Below are 20,151 nucleotides of genomic sequence, written 5' to 3'. Positions count from 1 at the left end.
CTATTTGCGACGGCCATTTTAATTTTAAAGAAACACTTTTGGTTATTGGAGATGATTTCACATAACTGTTAGACCTTTTGTGAGCAATATACAGTGGTCGGCGTTTTTATCAAGACAATTAAGACGACTTTTCTGTTTAAGTTTTGATTTATAACAAGCTTTTCTCAAATTACAAGTTTACAAGTAAACAAAGAGAAGCTTTGTTTCCATGTTTATATGCAACCATGCTGCTTGATCAAGCTTGGTAGAAATCATAAATTGAAAAAGAAAGTCGTCTTCATTGTAATGATATAAACGAAGATGACTGTAGTCTAAAAGAAAGTTTAAATAACAAAATAATTTATTATCAATCTGATTGACGGCAGACTTTCAACATGCGCCCATTTTTAAACAACTAACAATTATTGATTTTAAAACTGAACAAGTGCTTAAATATGGCTTTTACAATTAATAATTGCAGAGGTTAAATATAAATATTGTTTGAAAACTTCCAAGAAGTTTATTCATTTAGATACAACTAATTTAATAAGATAATTAGCGTCCAAGAGGAGACAGGATAAAGAAAAATGGAAAAAATTCATAAAACGTTCCATAGTTTTAAGTTTATCCCAGTTCTCTAGGATCGATATCTAAATATTTATATAGTTTCTAAAGCTCCTGCGAGAAAAATTGTGACTACTGTTAAGACTACAGTTCAAATGACTATATTTTAAGGCTTCAAGCTCCGTCTGAGAATGTTGCTTCAAGCTCCGTCAGAGACTGTTGCTTCAAGCTCCGTCAAAGACTATTGCTTCAGGCTACGTAAAAGACGGTTGCTTCAAGCTCCGTCAAAGACTATTGCTTCAAGCTCTGTCGATGACTGTTGCTTTAAGCTCCGTCAAAACTGTTGCTTTAAGCTCCGTCAAAGACTGTGATTTAAGCTCCGTCAAAGACTGTTGCTTAAAGCATCGTCAATGATGGTCACTCTAAGCTCCGTCCGAGACAGTTTTTTTAACTCCGTTGAAGACCGAAGGAACAAAAGAATCATTGGAAGTATGAACTGTTAGAACTAGATGGAGTTGAGGAACGAGTTCTTGAACATATCCAGCTTGTTGGCAAGGAACGAAGATTCATTCCTTAGAACTTTAGATTTTCCAGTAACCTGAAGAAAAAAAATTAAATTAAATTTGGAATTAAATAATAATAAATAATAAATAATAAAATTTTGGAAAGTTTTTTTATCCTCTTTGCAACTTTTACCCAAAACTTCATTTCTTTTCCCCAATTAAACGAAAAATTTCCTAAAACCCATACCTACTATATGAAACAAAAATTTAAACGAGGGGGGAATGATATTTCAGGAAAATATACACCCCTGTATTACTCTTTTATGTATAGATATATTATTACCATATGACAGAGTCTGGCAAAGGTTGATGAGAGTTCCTGCTGAACCTGATGGGAACAGTTAGAGCTCGTCATATCTACTATCCTCCTATAATAAGGATGCTAAGGATGGTAAGCACAGTGAGTTTTCCTGGTTTGGGCATAAAACTGAACTGTGAGAAATCAAGGACGACATTCAAACCCTTCTGACTGACCGTTTTTTAGAACGACTTGCAGGTATGAATTAATTTAATCTATTTATTAACTTTATAGAACATTTGTTTTGATCGGTGAGCTCTAAGTACATAATTACCATGTAAACTACAAATCAACAGTGTAAGTAAGTATTAAGGTCTCCGGTTACTTGATAAGAAAAAGAGTTCACTTGCATTAATAAACTGAAATACTTGTGATAAGGATGAAAATGATAAAAATGATGAAAAGGGTGAAAATGATGAAAATGATGAAAATGATGAAAATGATGATGAAAATGATGATGAAAATGATGATGATGATGATGATAACGATGATGATAATGATGATAATGATGATAATGAAATAATCATGATGTTGATGATACCAATAATAATGATGATAATGTTGAAATTTATGAAAATAATGATGATGATAATAATAATGACGAAAATGATGAAAATTAAGAAAGTTATGAAAATTATGAAAATCATGAAAATGATGATATTTATGATAATGATGATATTGATGATAACGATGATAACGATGATGATAATTATAGCAATGATGATAATGATGATAATAATGATAATGATAACGATAATGAAGCTGATGCTGATAATGATAACGATGATAACAATAAAAATTATGATAATATTAATGATAAAAAAATCCTACTTGAGTTGCCTGGCGGCGTGTTCCACGTACTGTTTCTTAAACAACCTAAAATTAAATTTTTTAACAAACTCAGATTTTTAAAATTTTTTTAGTTAGATTTATTTTCCTGAAATTACAAGCTTTTCGTTTCACAAAAAACTGACGGCTTTACAAAAAACTTTTTAAAATAATTGATGAAACTGGATTTTTGAAGAGGCAGGGAATGATTTGCGAAAGCGATTGTCGCTGTAATTTCAGGCGACTTTCCATTAGAATAGGGGAATACCCGGTTCCCGGCGATACCCTTTAAACCTGATCAATAATGTGGAAGGTACGTTGGTCTAGCTTAAAAATAGTTATATTTCCTTGATTTAATTTCCGAAGCAGAAATGCGCAAGTAAGTTTTAAATATTAAAAATTAAGAATATAAAATGGTTGATGTCTCATCTAATGTAAAAAATACTTTTAAGGGTACTGTTCTAAATCGGACATGCTTCTCTATAATTGGAGAGTCAGTTGAAATAACGTCTACAGTCCCTTTAAGAATATATAATAAATGTTTCTAACCTCATCCTCGCCTGGTTGGTCCAGGTCATCCTCTCATAGGCGTACACTGTACCATACACCAGGCCTATATATATATATATAAAATAAATAAATAAATATAATTAAAAATTCGACACATTTTTTCAATTTTTTTCAAATTTTGCATGCAGCCTCCATTTGTTGTCAACATATTTATGCAGATCCAGATTTACAAACCAAAATGTTGTGGATTCAATGGATCCGAATCCTATACACTGCCTAAAATCATGATAAATCTTATTTCATGTTAATGTACCTGTAACAGCTAGCACCCTCCAGCCAACAGTTTTGAACAGAAGACCACCGACAAGAAGTCCACCCATTGTACCCTGAATAGTAGAGATAAAAACAAGTAGTCCACCCATTGTACCCTGAATAGTAGAGATATTAACAAGGAGTCCACCCATTGTACCCTGAATAGTAGAGATATTAACAAGAAGTCCACCCATTGTACCCTGAATAGTAGAGATATTAACAAGAAGTCCACCCATTGTACCCTGAATAGTAGAGATATTAACTTAAAAACAAATACTAAAAGTCCTAAAATAGATATTTAAAGCATAAGCATAATTTCAAGTGACCCAACATGCAAAGATGACAATGACCAATTCACAACCATTGAAACCTTTATTTAGTCAATAATGTGGAAGATGTCGTTTTTAATTCTTATGTAGAGAAACCACAATTGAAATTAGGCTGAACCAGTCTTACTTCTATCCGACATTTCTGTGATAAAAAATTTATATTAAAAGTTTTTCATCAGACCCTGAAGAGAAATCTAGCATTTGCAGTATCAAATTTGAACCTGATTCAAACTGTTAACATTGAACTTTTATTATAATTAAGATATTGAATGATGAATACCTTCGTATATTTTTATGCAATATATTTTACAATAAAAGTTCAAATATGAAGACTTGACAGTTCCTTTTTAGTACGGTAATGGTGTAAAGTACATGGTGTATATAAACAGTGTAAATACCTGTGAGGATATAGAAGCTATTGCTAGTTTGCTTAACAAAGACCAATCATCCTGGGGAACAAAGAACTCATTGGATGGGGTGTCTATAATAGATAAATTTGTAGAATATATTAAGAAGTAAAATTGAATATATACTTTTGCGTTCGATAATATTTCAACCATAAGTCGAAACCTTTCTTTTGACACCGATCATCTATAACACATTTATAGCCTAAAACTTTGGATTTGAAGTAATTTTAAGTGTTTAATCCGTTAAAAAAAGCCAGCTCAAATTTTTGCGACGGAGAGCAGATTTTTAGTTGTTGCTGATTGGTCGGACCTTCACAGATATGCAAAATGAATGAACTTAATCTGTGCGACACCAAAAATTTTGGATTTTGGATTTCTGAAGGGTTTAACAATTCAAAAGTTCCAACCTCAAATGTGCTTCAAGGGATATTTAGAACTATTCCCAAATACTCATAATATCAATCTTTTGGGCTAAAAACCACACCAATGTCCATCTTTACCCTCGAATATGCACTTTATTTGTGATTCTAGAAATAAAAGTACGATTTTTTTCAAATAAGGGCGTACAATAGGGGAGTGTATATTGGGGCTCAAGCACCCCTGGATCAGTAAATTTTTTTTTATTATTTATTTAAAGAGAATCGCTGGGGTTGTTCCTGGCCCAAGGCAATCCCACCCATCAGCACTCCCCCTAATGACACGTGTATTCCTCACGCCTGAGGTAGTCTGGTTTTCAGGGGGTTTAGGCCCCAACGGTAAGAAACAAATTGAAGCCACCCTGAACAAATTCCTGAGTACGCCCATGAATAGGTGAACATTCCCTTTATCCTTTTTACCTAGAGTAAGAAGTGGGAGTCCTTTAGGTATCCCCCTGGACTCCTGGGAGTCTTCCTTGTTTGTACCCCCGACCCCTGGATTAAGAAGTAGGAGTCCTTTAGGTATTACCCCCGGACTCCTAGGAGTCCTCCTTGTGAGTTTACCTGGAGTAAAAAGTTGGAGTCTTTTAGGTATTCCCCCCGGACTCCTAGGAGTCCTTCTTCATGTTTACCTGGAGTAAGAAGCGAGAGTCCTCGAGGTATTCCCCCGGGACACCTGGGAGTCCTTCTTGTTTGTTTACCTGCAGTAAGGAGTGGGAGTCCTCTAGGATTCCCCCCGGACTCCTGGGAGTCCTACATGTTTTTTACCTGGGGTATGGAGTAGGAGTTCTCTAGGTATTCCCCCGAGGAGTCCTTCTTGATTGCTTACCTGGAGTAAGGAGTGGGAGTCTTCTTGGTATTCCCCCCGGACTATTAGGAGTCCTCCTTGTGAGTTAACATGGAGTAAAAAGTTGGAGTCTTTTAGGTATTCCCTCCGGACTCATAGGAGCTTCTTGTTTGTTTACCTGGAGTAAGAAGTGGGAGTCCTCTGGTATTCCCCCCTGACTCCTGGGAGTCCTTCTTGTTTGTTTACCTGAAGTATGGAGTAGGAGTCCTCTAAGTATTCCCCCCGGACTCCTGGGAGTCCTTCTTGTTTGTTTACCTGGAGTATGGAATAGGAGTTCTCTAGGTATTCCCCCGGACTCCTAGGAGTCCTTCTTGATTGCTTACCTGGAGTAAGGAGTGGGAGTCCTCTAGGTATTCCCCCCGGACTCCTGGGAGTCCTCTTTGTTTGTTTACTCGACAGGAACCGGTTTAGAACAGAACTAAATCCAAGAGAAAACCGGAAACTGAAAAAAAACACTGCTGAATTTTAAAATAAAATACTATTAAACATAAGAAACGTAACTTTTAAACTTTAACAAGAGGAACATTATTTTTTAACGTCGTGTACATAACTTTTAAACCTCAAAAAGTGGAAAATAACTTTTTTACATAAGAAACTTCACTTTGAAATAAAGAAAGTGAAACATAACTTTTAAATACGAATACCATAATTTATTGATAAGAGTCTTAAGATCTCAATTCAATGTTATCTTTATTCACTTCAGATGAACACTAAACGGAAAAATTACAGAAGAAGAAACATACGCACGAGCGCGCAAGACTTACCTTAAATCTTCCTGGAAGTCTGCGCACAGGTTCTCACAGTTGAGATGATAAAGAACCTCGAATGCCTCGCGACGTGGCAGAATATTCCGGGAAACCTGTTCAAATATACATTTTACTATATCAGCCATTGTTCATTAAAGGCAAAGTGACCCTCCATGCAATGATTGCAATCGATTTTCAATGGTAAACCTTCAGAGCTTTGTCTAATTAGTAATAAATTATATATCAATGTTTACAAGCTTGAAAACTGTTTACTTTCAAAAGTTACCTAGGCATTTCCGCTGCAGGAAAACTTATTGGAATTATCAGAATTAAATTATCAGATATAAAGGTTTCAAGGGTATCTTTGTGAATCGGGTATTACCATCCTTGCTTGGAGGGCCTCACTTGAAATTACGCTTACAGTCCATTCAAGCTAATACAATATGGAATAAGCATTGCCGTTAATAATAATAAATTGTTTTTTTGAAGGGGAGGGGGGAAATAAATTTTCGATAAAAGATTAGAGATTCCAACTATGGTTTTTTAATCCATATATCTTTGCAATCAGATCATATTAAACATTGGTATTTTAAACTTTGACTATGTAAGCAAAATAACGAAGGTCTCCGACATCAGGTTGTAAAGATATAATGATTAATAAATTAGCATTTGTGGAGGGAACTCAGTTCTTAGAATAAGAAAAATATTGTTTATCAACAAATGCCTGAAGGTGCTTACTAACCGTTTGTTTCTCAGGTGGAAGTAGAGCTGTCATTCTAAAGATTTACAAATATTATTATTATTATTATGAAAGGACAACAATTAGGGGTTCTTTCTCAATATTTTAATTGACGAAAATTTGGGTCAGGTTTTAAATATTTTTCTATTATCTTATATTCATTTACTAATAATACTCTTAATGATGCATTTTAGAATTAAACACGCATTTAGTTATGTAATTTTGTAGTTTTTAATGTTTTAACATTGTTTTTGATGCATAAAACGGTGATCATAAAAGGGGAGATGAACTGACGTATGACACTGGGATGACTAGTAATATGAAGCGCTATGGCATCTATCTTTATACTTTATTTGTCTGTCTTTTTGTTTGTGTTAAAACAACGCCAAAACGGCTGAACCGATAGGGCCCAAATTTTGTGTGGGACCTCAAATGAACCCAGAGAAGGTTTAAGGGTTTAGCCTTCAACAAAATTCGATTTTCATTAAATTAAAAAAATTCGCGAAATTTTTTGATAAAATCCGCTAACTGTTTTTGTTATTGTTTTACAATGAATACAACGAGAAAATGTTCAAAATTGAAATAGAAGTTTGCCGCGAAGCGCCCTGAAAGCCTGGTTATTAAAAAATTTCCCCACCTGTCCATCATCTCCTTCTGCTGTGTCTCCATGTTCTGGGAGAGATCGGAGGATAGTCGGCTCTTCAAGTTTGAACCAACGCCTAGAACCAGTTTAAGTAGAGATGGATACGTTCGGCCTTTTTTTTATTTCGTACGTTTATCATTTGTGAACAACACACTTTTTTCAATCGTTCAAAAAACATTGATTTCGTTTGTTCTCAAAATTATCGTTTATTTTCCATCTATTTCGTTTGTTTTCTCACTAGAGGATTGTTCAGTAAAATCGTCCGTTGATCAAAATCATTCCTTCAAAAACATCGTTCGTTCAGTAATCAAACATTATTGTTTATTTCAAAAGTTTGTTCGACAAATTTTTACAAATTCCAAATTGTAAGACTTTTTATGTTTATTCATTTAAATATCATTTTTACCAAGACGCCAATCTTGAAATTATTTTTCAAACTTAAAGGGACTGTAAGTGTAAGTGTAAGTGTAAGTGTAAGTGTAAGGGTAAGTGTAAGTGTAAGTGTAAGTGTAAGTGATCCTCCATGCAAAGATTGCAATTCCCGATTTACTCTCGCTCAAAAGTTTAACTCTGATAAATTCTACAATGTTTCTTTTATGTAAGAAATGTGCAAGTAAATTTTGCAGAAAACCATAAATAAAAATTAATATTTTAAATAAAAAACCAAGCATAACTAATTTGCACTTTATCGGACAAAGATTTCAAGGGTACCGTTGTAAATCAGGCATTGCCATCTGGTCACTTGAAATTAAGCTAATAGTCCCTTTAACCGAAAATAAATATAGTTCCTCTATGCAGGATAGTACAGCAATTAAGATAGTGGAGTTCTATCTAAATTGTCAGGTACCTTTGAACTGAAAACCGTGCTCAGACCGAGCGCAAAAACAGCGGACGAGTATGCGCGACACTGAGAGGAGCAGAGGAGGTACACTCTCATACCAACCGTAGCGACTGTCGGATGTTTTGGGTTTATACTTTTAAATACTTTTATTATTTAATTTTTCAGGCATAAAATGGAAAATGTGTTCATCTGAGAACAGTAAGCATCCATCATGCACAAACAGTGTAGATTCCCCATCAAAATATTCATCCCTGTAAATTTGCCTACCTGACTCTACATAATGGTTTAGTTTAGATTTATAAACGTTTACAACCAGAGGATCAGGATGGAAGGGATAAATTAACCTACCTGACTCTACATAGTGGTTTAGTTTAGATTTATAAACGTTTACAACCAGAGGATCAGGATGGAAGGGATAAATTAACCTACCTGACTCTACATAGTGGTTTAGTTTAGATTTATAAACGTTTACAACCAGAGGATCAGGATGGAAGGGATAAATTAACCTACCTGACTNTAAGGGTGATTCAGAAATTAAATCCTCCCTCAAAAGCGATTTGTTCAAAAAAAAGTAGTGTTTAGCTCTTTTGTGATAGGGGCAAACATCATAAGTCACACTTAACTTAACTTTTCTTTGGTTATTGAACTAAATTAAAATTGTAGTGCAAATGTTAGTAGAAACAACCCCTTACCCTAGAACTTATCTTTGAGGGTGACTCCCTTCCTCTAGTCCTTATCTTTTTAGGGGGTTCCTCTAGAACTTATCTTTGAGTGAGACCCCCTTCCACTAGAATTTATCTTTGAGGTTGATACCCTTCTCCTGGAACTTATATTTGGGTGAGACCCCCTTCCCCTAGTACTTGTCTTTAAGGGCGACTCCCTTCCCTTAGAACTTATCTTCCTCCCTCCGATTAAACCTACGTCCTACCTTCCACTCGACATCCTCAACAATAGCGCAGATTTTATCCTTCATCTCCAGGGTCATAAACTCAAGTTCTCTTTCAGTAAAATCAAGTCTAAAACACATCTATATATATAAAGTTGTAATCTCTGTTTATCTGTGTGTCTGTCTGTTTGTTTGTCCGATCATAACTCTGGAACCCCTGGACCGATTTGCCTCGACTATTAATTGAGGAACTCGGGACAGCCACGGGAATGTTCTTAGCTTGGTTTTGAGAGTCTAGGTTGTAAGGGTCTACTTTGATCAGGAAAAATAGATAAAATTGTAATATACAAGGGGCGTGTAAACGGTGAAACTAACTATGACTCCCCTGGTCCACGCTGGGTTCCCAAGTTAGTTTTTAATATTATCATACGTGTATTATTATATCTGGAGGAGGAGGGGGGAGGGGGCTCTACCCCCACCACTTCCCGCCACCATTATTCATACCTGAACATGACATTGACCAGTGCCGTTTGCTGTATTAGTAACGCCATAACAAAATACACATTTTTAAACCTGGTGAAAAAGGGAACTCGGCGAAAACATCTTAACGGGATGATTTTTCAAGAAAATATACATCCCTGATGAGTTGTAGATTGTAGGATTACTTACCGGTGCAGAAGTTCTTTTTTCATAATCTCTTCCGCTTGTTTTGCTTTACTTGAGGTTTCTTGCACCAGGCTCATAATCTTTCCAGAACTATAATAAAACAGTGTTTACCCTAGAAACCAGAGGACGTTGGAAATATTGTGTGCTACGGTGCTAGTGACGTAGTCTATATAGTTGATAAGGTGGATTAGGATCAACATATGGGATTTCAGTTTCTGAAACATAAAGTTTATAAATGTATATTTTGCCCCTTGAGTCTGAATCCCTGAGTTAACCTACTTAAAATTCGTAATCATGAAAGAACGGAAGAGAACATGTTTATTTTAAATATTGTAAATTAATTTAGAATAATTAATTTTCCAACAGTGAAACAGGTTTTAAGACAGGATATTGTAACAAGTAAAACCGGTTTTAGAACAGGATATTGTAAATGGTAAAATTGGTATTGGAACAGGATATTGTAAGAAGTAAAACCGGGTTTAAAACAGGATATTTTAAATGGTAAAACCAGTATTAAAGCCGGATATTGAAAATGGTAAAATCAGGTTTATAATAGAATGTTGTAAATGGTAAAACCAAACGTTTTAGAACCGGTTTTTTCGCGCAAAATTGATGCGCAAAGAAAGAAAAATATTGCGTTTCGTTCCGCAAAAATTGCGCAAAAGTTTTGCGAATGGAAACCCTAATAAGAAAAAAGAATAGATAAATAGATATATAAATAAAAAGATAACTAGATAGATAGATAGAGATAATTGAAGTCTGGTCTGAAGTTAGATAGATACCTGAAGCCTGGTCTGAAGATAGATAGATACCTGAAGCCTAGTCTGAAGATAGATAGATACTTGAAGCCTGGTCTGAAGTTAGATAGATACCTGAAGCCTGGTCTGAAGATAGATAGATACCTGAAGCCTGGTCTGAAGATAGATAGATACCTGAAGCCTGGTCTGAAGAGCTTCTTTAGCTGATATAAAGAATATTCTGTCTGCTGCCTCATCCTGAACATATCAGGGGGAAATACAGGGGTAATTATTTTATTCACAAAATAATCCCCCTCTCATTAAAAATTAATTTCACATGAATTTTTAAAAGGGTTTTTATTCCTGTTTTAAGGTCACTAAAAATGTATATGAATACTGTAAGACCATTTAAACTTCTTCAAATTTTGAACATAAAAAATGTGATAATTGTGAAATATTACCCCCCCAAAAAAAATTAAAAAACGTGCTGAACGGCTTCTGAAGAAGCTGTACACTAATATTGTACAATAGCTGAAGGGCCCGGCGTTAGCCGTGGAATAATAAAAAATTTCATTATAGCAACAAAAATTTTGATTTTTAAAAAAAAATAAGATTATTGAAAAAAAATAATTAGATTTTTGAAAAATATAAATTTTAGAATTTTTTTAGTATATGTTACCCCCGGAAACCCCTGGGTTCACTCAATTTTTTTTAGCCCATTCGACCAGCCGTTTGACCGGCTGTAGGGAACATATACACTTGTTTTATGTTTAGTTTTATTATATAGATAAGAATTGCAGTACACACCTTAGTACAAATCTCCAGCTCTTGAGTTAGGAACTGTACTGCTCTATTCGTGTGCTGCTTACGCACATCCTCCTGCAAAATAACTTATATTAACTTTAATTCTTTTCTAAAGATTTATATGAGCTCTCTCAACTGAATCCGAAGTAAAAGGGACTATGAGCGTAAATTCAAGTGATCCTCCATGCAAAGATGGAAAAACTGGATTCACAACGGAACCCATTAAACCTTTATCTCAACAATAATGTGGAAGATATTGCCTTTTTTTCTAGGTTTGAAAATGTTTAATTCCTGTATGTTTTCCGACAGTAGAAATGCGTAGGTCCCTTTTGTAGAGAACCCACTTGAAAATAAGTTGTCAAAATTATACTTTGATTACTAATTGATAAAGAAATATACACATTTGTATTGTCTTTTGATATGAAAACGAGTAAATGTTTCACGAACGGGATGTTATTTACAAGATCCGTCCCAAGGGTCAGTTAAGTAACTTAACATCCCGCAATTTGGTAAATCTTGGGTCGGTAATGTTGATGATTACCTGGCAATCCTCCCCAGCTGAGCAATCCCATCTATTGTGAACAATAAACAGATTTGGATTCGACAATCTTTCACTCACTATACAACAATGTTCATCAAATTAAAGGGACTGTAAGCGTACTTTCAAATGACCCTTCACGTAAAGATGACAATGCCCCATTCACAACAGCACTCTTAAAACCTTTATCTGAGTGATAAGAATGTGGAAGATTTTTTAATTTTTCTAGGTTCAAAGTGTTTATCTTTGATAATTCCTATATTTTCCTGTGCAACTCACTTTTGCAGAGAAACCACAATCGAAAATATACAGTTTTCGAAATGATAAAAATTTGTATCTAATTCACACTTGATCAGACAAAGATTTTAAAGCTACCGTTGTAAATCGGACATTGCCATCTTTGCATAGATGTTTAGTTCAACTAAATGAAGTACACGGCGATGACCGTTGAATCTCAAAACCAGGCAAGAACGACCGCCTGTGCCACCTATAGGGCAGGAAGGCGAAGAACAAGGAAAAGTTGGATTTCATAAACAGCGAGAAGAAGTTGAACTAGTTACGGATAGTTGAATTACTGTTATTACTGATAAATATTATATAATTTTCTCCAAAATAATTACACAAAATCTTACCAGCACAGGCAAAAGTTATTTTTAGAAGAGATGGGCCATACAAAATATAACCAGTATATAAACACATTTCTTTGTGACAAAGATGTCTACCTTTGTGAAAAAACCTTTTCTCCGTGTTCATGATGGTGGACTCCCCGTTTGAGACCAGGACAAACACGTCGCTGTCCAGACAGAACCTTTACATATCAGACACAATTAGGTTAATAATGATTATTTGTGTCGTGGACCATACGGTGAGACCCATACAAATTTGGAATAGGAAGACGACTTTAAGACGCAGTTTATGATTTTCAGTAGTCCAAGAACATGAAAGACAGCAATTGTGTGCTACACGCAGACCGATTTCACTTAAAGGGAGTGACCGGCAATTTATGGTGGTTGAACTGAATATGTATTTTTGTGGTAAATTTTTTTTAAGATTTATTTGAGACATATAAAACGTTTCTACGACATATATTTACTGAGTTTGAGCGCAAAGTCGACGTTCAAAATCGTACTTTTGAAAGAGCACGTTTTCAGAATTATTTTTTTTTAATTATTAAATTATTAATCATGATTTTGAACGTCGACTTTGCGCTTAAACTCAGTAATTATACATAGTGGAAACGTTTAATATGTCTCAAATGAATCCTAAAGAATTTGTCCATAACACTGCATACTCAGTTTAACTACCTTACATAGCAGGTGACTCCCTTTAATGGGGTGATTTTCAAGCTAGAATCAAACTATATTTCTTTAAATCAATATAAATAAAATCAAGTTTAGATCTGAAATATGCAAAACATTGATTAAACGTCGTTTTCCTATTAAGTTTTTTGACCCTCACTTTAATAGCAATCTTGTATACTCCGTGGCTATCTATCTATCTTGACCTAGCCTGACCTGGAATACTATTATCACCAAAGGTTGCTATATCTCAACAGGAGAGGAGAAGGGGGGAGGGATTAATTTATATATTTATTTTTCATGTCAAAAGTGAAAATACAGAATTTGTTTTTATAAAGATTAGATAAAACCACAAATTTTAGAAGATATACTTCCCCCCCCCCCCCAAACAAAATATCCAAGTTGCGCCTCTGAAAAAACATGATCAGGTTCCTACCTGTCGATCCAATTGTCGAGGTCAGCTTCGACATCAATGCCTGGACTGTCGATGATGACGACCTCCTCTCCGAGGAGTCGACATTTCTCAACCGGCCAGTGGATTCGAACCTGGGAATAAAAACAAATAAATTCAGAGTTATATTAACTATACAGGGTGTCCCACGAAACTTGACAGTAAGAAGACGACTTGAAGGTAGTATTGACCTTTGAAATTATTTATAATTTGCGGCATTGAAATCTAATTTTAGATTTATAAGTTTAGAGATTTAGAAGTGTCGCAAATTATCAATTATTGCAAAAATCAAGTACGACTTTTACGTTTCTGTCAAGTTTTGTGGAACACCATATATTTTCTTGAAAAATTATGTCCCTTATAGAAAAAAAGGGGGGGGAAATATATTGACAAAAAGGCTTTCGAAAAACAACTGAATAAGGTTTAAAAATTCAAAATGCAATTGAACCATCAGAATTCCGTAATAACGTGAACAGTCCCCTTTAAGCTTGTGAGTTACCTGGCTATTGTGCTCCAGGGTTTCTGTACTGAGCGCGTTCCCGAGCTGTGAGAGAGAGGTTAGGCTCTTGTGTTCACCTGATAATAGATAGATAGATAGATAGATAGATAGATATATATTTCCTATTTTCTTTCTTTCAAATCCCACTCCAGAATTGTCAAATGCTACTAGTCAAACCTAAATCTAACGTGAAATAGAGAGAATAATGCGAAAAGCATTTTGTAAATGAGTGTTTACATTTTATTATACATATATAGATTTTTACTGTAATTTTGTTCAATTAAAGTTTGAATGAGATAAATAGATAGATATAGATAGAAACAGAGGCGGATTAAGGGGGAAGGAAAGGAGGACGCCCCCACCCCTGGACATTGACAAATTAGAGGCGCAAGATTATTGTTTGAAAAAAAAATTCCCTGCGCCACCAAATAATCACAAAAAAAACATTCTTTTTAAAAAATAAAAAAGAATTTGGTTACACATTTCCCCCCTCCTACCCCTACCTTGTCATGGTTTTGAAATAAAAGTTAATAAATTCCCTGTTTAAAATACCATAAGGGGGGGAAATCAATTCAATAATCCCCCCCCCTCCCCTCCTTACTCTGGAAAATATTGCAAGCCACCCTTGGGTAGAACAACATGATCATAGAAAGTTTCATATGGCTTTACAATACAGAAGAGAATACCAGAGAATTTGAAAATATCAGGGATATCTATATATAAATTTGGCTTGTCTGTCTGTCTGTCTGTTTGTTTGTTTGTATCCAATAAACGTCAAAACGGCTGAACCGATCGGGCCCAACTTTTTTGTGGGACATCTAGGGACCCCAGGGAAGGTTTATGAATGATCAAAATTTCAAATATTTGTCTCCATCAAAATTCGATCGTCATTAAATTTTTGAAAATTTTGAAAATCCGCGAAATTTTTTGTGAAAATCCGCGAATTATTTTTGTTTTGTTTTACGATGTACACAAAGAGAACATGTTCACAATTAATTTAGAAGATGGGCGCGAAGCGCCCTCTATGGCTAGTATAATACATTTTTTCTATACCCCCCCCCCCCACGCACACACTTTTAAAAGCACTCTCATTTCCCCCTATGAACCTGATCCCTCTGTAGTGAGGTATGCTTCCCCAGTCTGTGATCCTTCAACCTAAATATATTAATTTCATTTTTAAATCAAGTTTACCAAAATTTGACTGCTGATTTTTTGTTGATATATTCCAAAGGTTCCAGTTTAAGTTAACAACTCCTTTTCAAAATAGAACAGATTAAGAAATATTTCACATTTGTCTGAGAAAATAAATATAAAAGGGAGAAATCAGCTAGGAGTGATACTATGTTCTATACCTGGAGAAAGCAGCTAGTAGTATGTCCTATACCTGGGTAAAGCAGCTGGCAGTGTGTCCTATACCTGGAGAAAGGAGCTGATTGTATGTCCTATACCTGGAGAAAACAGCTGGTAGTATGTTCTATACATGGAGAAACAGCTGGTGGTATGTCCTATACCTGGAGAAAGGAGCTGGTAGAATGTCCTATACCTGGAGAAAGGAGCTGGTAGTATGTTCTATACCTGGAGAAAGCAGCTGGTAGCATGCCCTATACCTAGAGAAATCAGCTGGTAGTATGTCCTATACCTTGAGAAAGCAGCTGGTAGTATTTTCTATACCTGGAGAAAGGAGCTGGTAGTATGTCCTATACCTTGAGAAAGCAGGTGGTAGTATGTTCTATACCTGGAGAAAGGAGCTGGTAGTATGTCCTATACATGGAGAAAGTAGTTGGTAGTACGTCCTATACCTGGAGAAAGCAGCTGGTGATATGTCCTATATCTGGGTAAAGCAGCTGGTAGTGTGTCCTATTCCTGGAGAAAGTAGTTGGTAGTTTGTTCTATACCTGGAGAAAGCATCTGCTAGTATGTCCTATACCTGGAGAAAGCAGCTGGTGGTATTTCCTATACCTGGAGAAAGCAGCTGGTAGTATGTCCTATACCTGGAGAAAGCAGCTGGTGGTATGTCCTATACCTGGAGAAAGCAGCTGGTGGTATGTCCTATGCCCGTAGGAAGAATTTTCTCTCCGAGTAAAGAATTAATAGCGGTACTCTTTCCATTACTCGTACGTCCAAAGAATGCAACCTATCAATATTTCAAAAAGATTTTAAAATGTTAAAGAAAATTCCATTTAACCCATTGTTTCGAAATTTTCTAAAATGTAACATTTCTGTTTTAAACACCAATTTAACATATTTTGTTTTAAACGGTTTGATTGACATACCTTCATGTGATCTCGTTCTAAAACTTCCCTGATGCCGTTCACTTTTCCACCTTAACATTTGCTGATTATATAGACTGTAAACGTAATTTCCATTTAGAGTTGTATGCCTAATTCACAATGGTACCCTTTAAACCTCTATCTGATGTATGATTCACAATGGTACCCTTGACACCTTTATCTGATCAAGAGTGTGAAAGATATTGTCGTTTTTCTAACTTGAAGTGTTTTATTTTAGCAAAGAGAAACCACAATTGACAAAAATCAATTTACACGGAGAAGATGACAGATATCTTATGCATTCTTTTTCAGTCAACGTCTAGAAGGGTGACTCGTACATGCCGTTTTGTTTAAATGAAGGAGAATCACTTGAATTTACGTTCCTTTCAGACACATCTCCCGAAAACATATTAACTTGAAATAATGTTCCTTTAAGACACATCTCCAGAAAACATATTAACTTGAAATAATGTCCTGATTAGAGTTGAATATAAAGAAATCAACAAAAGTTTTCTTGATAAAAATCTTCAAAACTTGTTAACGTTATCTTAACAGTTGACACTTAAAATGTGAATTTAGAGAGCAAGACTTTTTCTCAATATTTTGGCAGATATTATATCCAAGTTCTGAAACCCAGGATCCGCATATTTTAGCGGATACGGAATACGGATCCGGATCTAGGGAGCTAGAAGTGTACGATTCCGAATTCTAAGCTAGGGTATTCACACTTACTGAATTCTAGAGCTTTCTTGAGAACATCAGGTTCCAGGATATCCTCAGGAACAGTGTCAAGGAACCTCTCTGTCTCATGGATATACTGTTCCATCTCACGGAACACCTCATTGATCTTCTTCTTCGCCTAGAGCATTGATTGATTGATTGATATTTTTCGCCTGGTTTATATATTCAAGGTGTTTTAATTGAAAGAGATCGATCTTTAAATTGACTGATTGTTTGATTAAAGGACTAACGAATTGATAAAAGAATAAATAAGTTGTTCAAATGATAAATTGACCAGTTGATTGGCTGATTGATTAAGTAGTTGATAACTTAATTAATTGGTTCGTTAATTAATTGCTTAGTTGAATAACTGATTAGTTAGTTATTTCATTAGTTAATTAATTGATTAATTAATTAATTTATAAGTTAATGAATTATATAATTATATAATTAGTTAGTTAATTAACTAATTGACTAGTTAATTAAATGTGAGATTACTTGATCAAATTATTGATTGATTACACGTATCACCTGAACGAAGTGTTGAAGAGGAGAAGGAGAGTTGGCTGAAAATAAATTAGAAATAAATTTAATTTAATAAAAGCCTTGTACAAAATCAAACACATTTTATTTAGAGCAAAACTTTCATATGTTTTATTAAATTACAAATATTATAACTATAGAATGGAGGACAGGAAAAAGAAGGAGGGGGGGTAGAAGAAGGGGGCAAGAGAAAAGGAAGAAAGGGGGGGGGTTAGGAGAAGGGCAAGAAAAGAAGGTAGAGTGATAATGAAGTAGATGGGGTAACAGAGAAAATAGGAGAAGAGGAAGAAAGCAGAACAGGAGGGAGAGAAAATGAAGAAGAAAGAGGGAGAAGGAAAAAGGCGGAGGATGAAGAAGGAGAAAAAGAGGAGCAGAAAGGATAAATGAAAAGAATGAATAAAAAAGAGGGACAAAGAAAAAGGCGAAGAAAGAAGAAAAAAGAAAGAAGGAAAAAGGAGAAGTCTGAAGAGAAATTTATTCTCTACCTGGATTAACGAATCCTGAATCTCCCCTGGGATTGGATGCCGGCAGGCCACCAGCTAAACCTTAACAAAACATTTTTGAATTATTTTTACTTTTTTATTTATTGATATCTATATTTGATTCACACTAATGCACATACTTAACAGTATACTTCAACAACTATAGATCATGCCTCATTATTGTATGTATTAAGTGGTAAGTTAAAAAATGATTTGTTAAAAACCTTTTCTTTAAAGGAGCTTTTTTCATAAGAATAAAAATTAGGATACAAATTAAAAACGAACGTTCTGGAAAAGGTTTGGACAATTTAATTTCAAACTTTTTTCTTCATCGATTTGATTTTAAAATTAATTATTTTTGTAAATTAAAAAAATTTCGCGACATCTAAATTATTGTTGAAAGAAAACTTAAAAAAACGGATCATTTATTTAAACTTTAATTTTAATTGGATTAAGCATTCTGACAAGCCCCTGTGCTTCAGCACTTACCAATTTTTTGTTTTTAATGGATTTAATATGTAACATTTTTAAACAATCCTTGGCCAATGAAATAAATATTGCATCCCATATCTTTCCAGGGTGATGACATCACTTATATACCAGAAAGTGGGGGGGAGGGTACAAAAAGGATGTTTCATCTTCCCCCCCCCCCCCAATTATAATAATCCGCTACTAAATATTTACCAACTCCATCCTCTGGAGACAGAAGAGAAACAGATCTACTGATACTACCAGACATTTCAGCTGTATTTTATTATCAACCGAGCCGAGCAATCTCAAGTGCAGAACCGGTCACACTGAAGCGCTGATAACTAACGAATTTTTTTATATAATTATAAATAACTAGGCTACAAGAACACTTCCCCTCCATCTTCGATTTTATCTCTTAATTATTGGTAGTTGTTCTTATTTTTTTTTTCATGCATTTTAATACTCGAAGTTTTGTTTTGATTTTTATTTCTAACCATCCATAATCCTTCCCTAGATCGTATCAAGAGAATTACAAAAATTTGGGCCCAATCGGTTCAGCCGTTTTGAGTTAATCGGTTGCAAGCTAACAAGGAAATTGTATATATAGATGAGAAATGAGGGGGGTCCCAAAATCGTTCTCTAGGAATCTACATATAAAAGACTAATCTAAAAGACTATAATTTCCCCTGAAAATAATACCCCAATGAATTGATTTGAGATCTTAAAACTGGAATGACAAACATATACAAAAAAAACTATGAATTCCTTTCAAAAATACAAATAATTGTCGAATTATCAAAAAATTCCCTAGATCTAAGATTTATTCTTGGAGATTTAAATTATCATTATTCTCTGAAAGAGAACATTTACGTTTAGTATACAATTATTGATTAGATCTTGATTTAACAGATCACACATTTTAAAACTATGCATACTCATGTCTTCACGATAGATTTACCAAAGGGCAACTAGCGGATTTTTAATGCAAGTTTGGCGTATTTTCAAAAAAAAGGTTTACGATTTATATGGCCATCACCATCTGAGATAAATAAATACAGAACGAAGTGGAAGATGAAACTAAAATCAAACGCAGCAGATGCGCTTGATTTTGTCGTCTTCGATTTTTGTTAATGGCAGTAAATATGTTCCTCAATCTGACCTTGTTGTGAGTCAATAATTTTAATGGCGTCCAGTCTCTTCCCAAGTAAAACCCTGCCAAAGGCCAGGGTTTATCATTCTCTCAAAAGATTAATTATTTTATCAATTAATATTGCTAAATAGTAATTAAATAACTTTAAAAATAATTAATTTAAGTATTGAGAAAATTTCCCTGTTTTGCCTTAGTTAGTTCCTGCTTCTCTGTCAGCTGATTTATGTTAAACAACATTTTTTATATAAAGAAAGCGATTTTCATTAATTTCTAAATATTCTTAATTTCAGAAATGGTTTTTTATCATTTCTATTATTATATCTATTATGTATTATGGCATGTTAGGAAGAAAATTATTATTAATATTAATAATTATAATAATACATTTTACTTATGGTATTTCAGGTTTCATTTTATTGGAAATATAATAAAAACACCGTTACAAATAGGCTTTACGGGCCCGCCCTAACTTAACCGCCCCTGAAGGCATAAACAGGAGTTCAACCCTAATATATTTAGCATATTAGGGTCGCACATATGATTCATAACCCTGTCTTTTAGCATTTTGAGGATGTACAAATAATTTAGAAACCTCATACTTAAGCACTGTAAGA

General features: G+C 34.5%; 1 protein-coding gene across 1 annotated transcript; it reads right to left on the bottom strand.

The window, feature by feature from the left end:
* Window positions 1-328: 328 nt before the first annotated feature.
* On the bottom strand, window positions 329-19,273 carry LOC111716950 (transmembrane GTPase Marf). Its single transcript, XM_023492464.1, has 29 exons — window positions 19,195-19,273; window positions 18,601-18,728; window positions 17,920-17,979; window positions 17,423-17,457; window positions 16,904-17,030; window positions 16,175-16,224; window positions 15,925-16,035; window positions 15,008-15,056; window positions 13,902-13,978; window positions 13,388-13,497; window positions 12,376-12,461; window positions 11,657-11,733; window positions 11,119-11,190; window positions 10,507-10,569; window positions 9,773-9,789; window positions 9,578-9,664; window positions 8,951-9,038; window positions 8,452-8,536; window positions 7,176-7,257; window positions 6,542-6,575; window positions 5,818-5,912; window positions 5,377-5,495; window positions 3,782-3,864; window positions 3,056-3,128; window positions 2,782-2,845; window positions 2,236-2,280; window positions 1,364-1,474; window positions 1,271-1,280; window positions 329-1,141 (listed from the first exon to the last, which is right to left on the bottom strand). The coding sequence occupies exons 2-29, from the start codon at window positions 18,653-18,655 to the stop codon at window positions 1,049-1,051; spliced, it is 2,058 nt and encodes a 685-aa protein (XP_023348232.1). The 5' UTR covers window positions 18,656-18,728; window positions 19,195-19,273; the 3' UTR covers window positions 329-1,048.
* Between the last annotated feature and the right edge of the window lie 878 nt (window positions 19,274-20,151).

Source organism: Eurytemora carolleeae, unplaced genomic scaffold (genome assembly GCF_000591075.1).
Source record: "Eurytemora carolleeae unplaced genomic scaffold, Eaff_2.0 scaffold1336, whole genome shotgun sequence".
Lineage (NCBI taxonomy): Eukaryota > Metazoa > Arthropoda > Copepoda > Calanoida > Temoridae > Eurytemora > Eurytemora carolleeae.
This window is presented reverse-complemented; position numbering and strand designations above follow the sequence as displayed.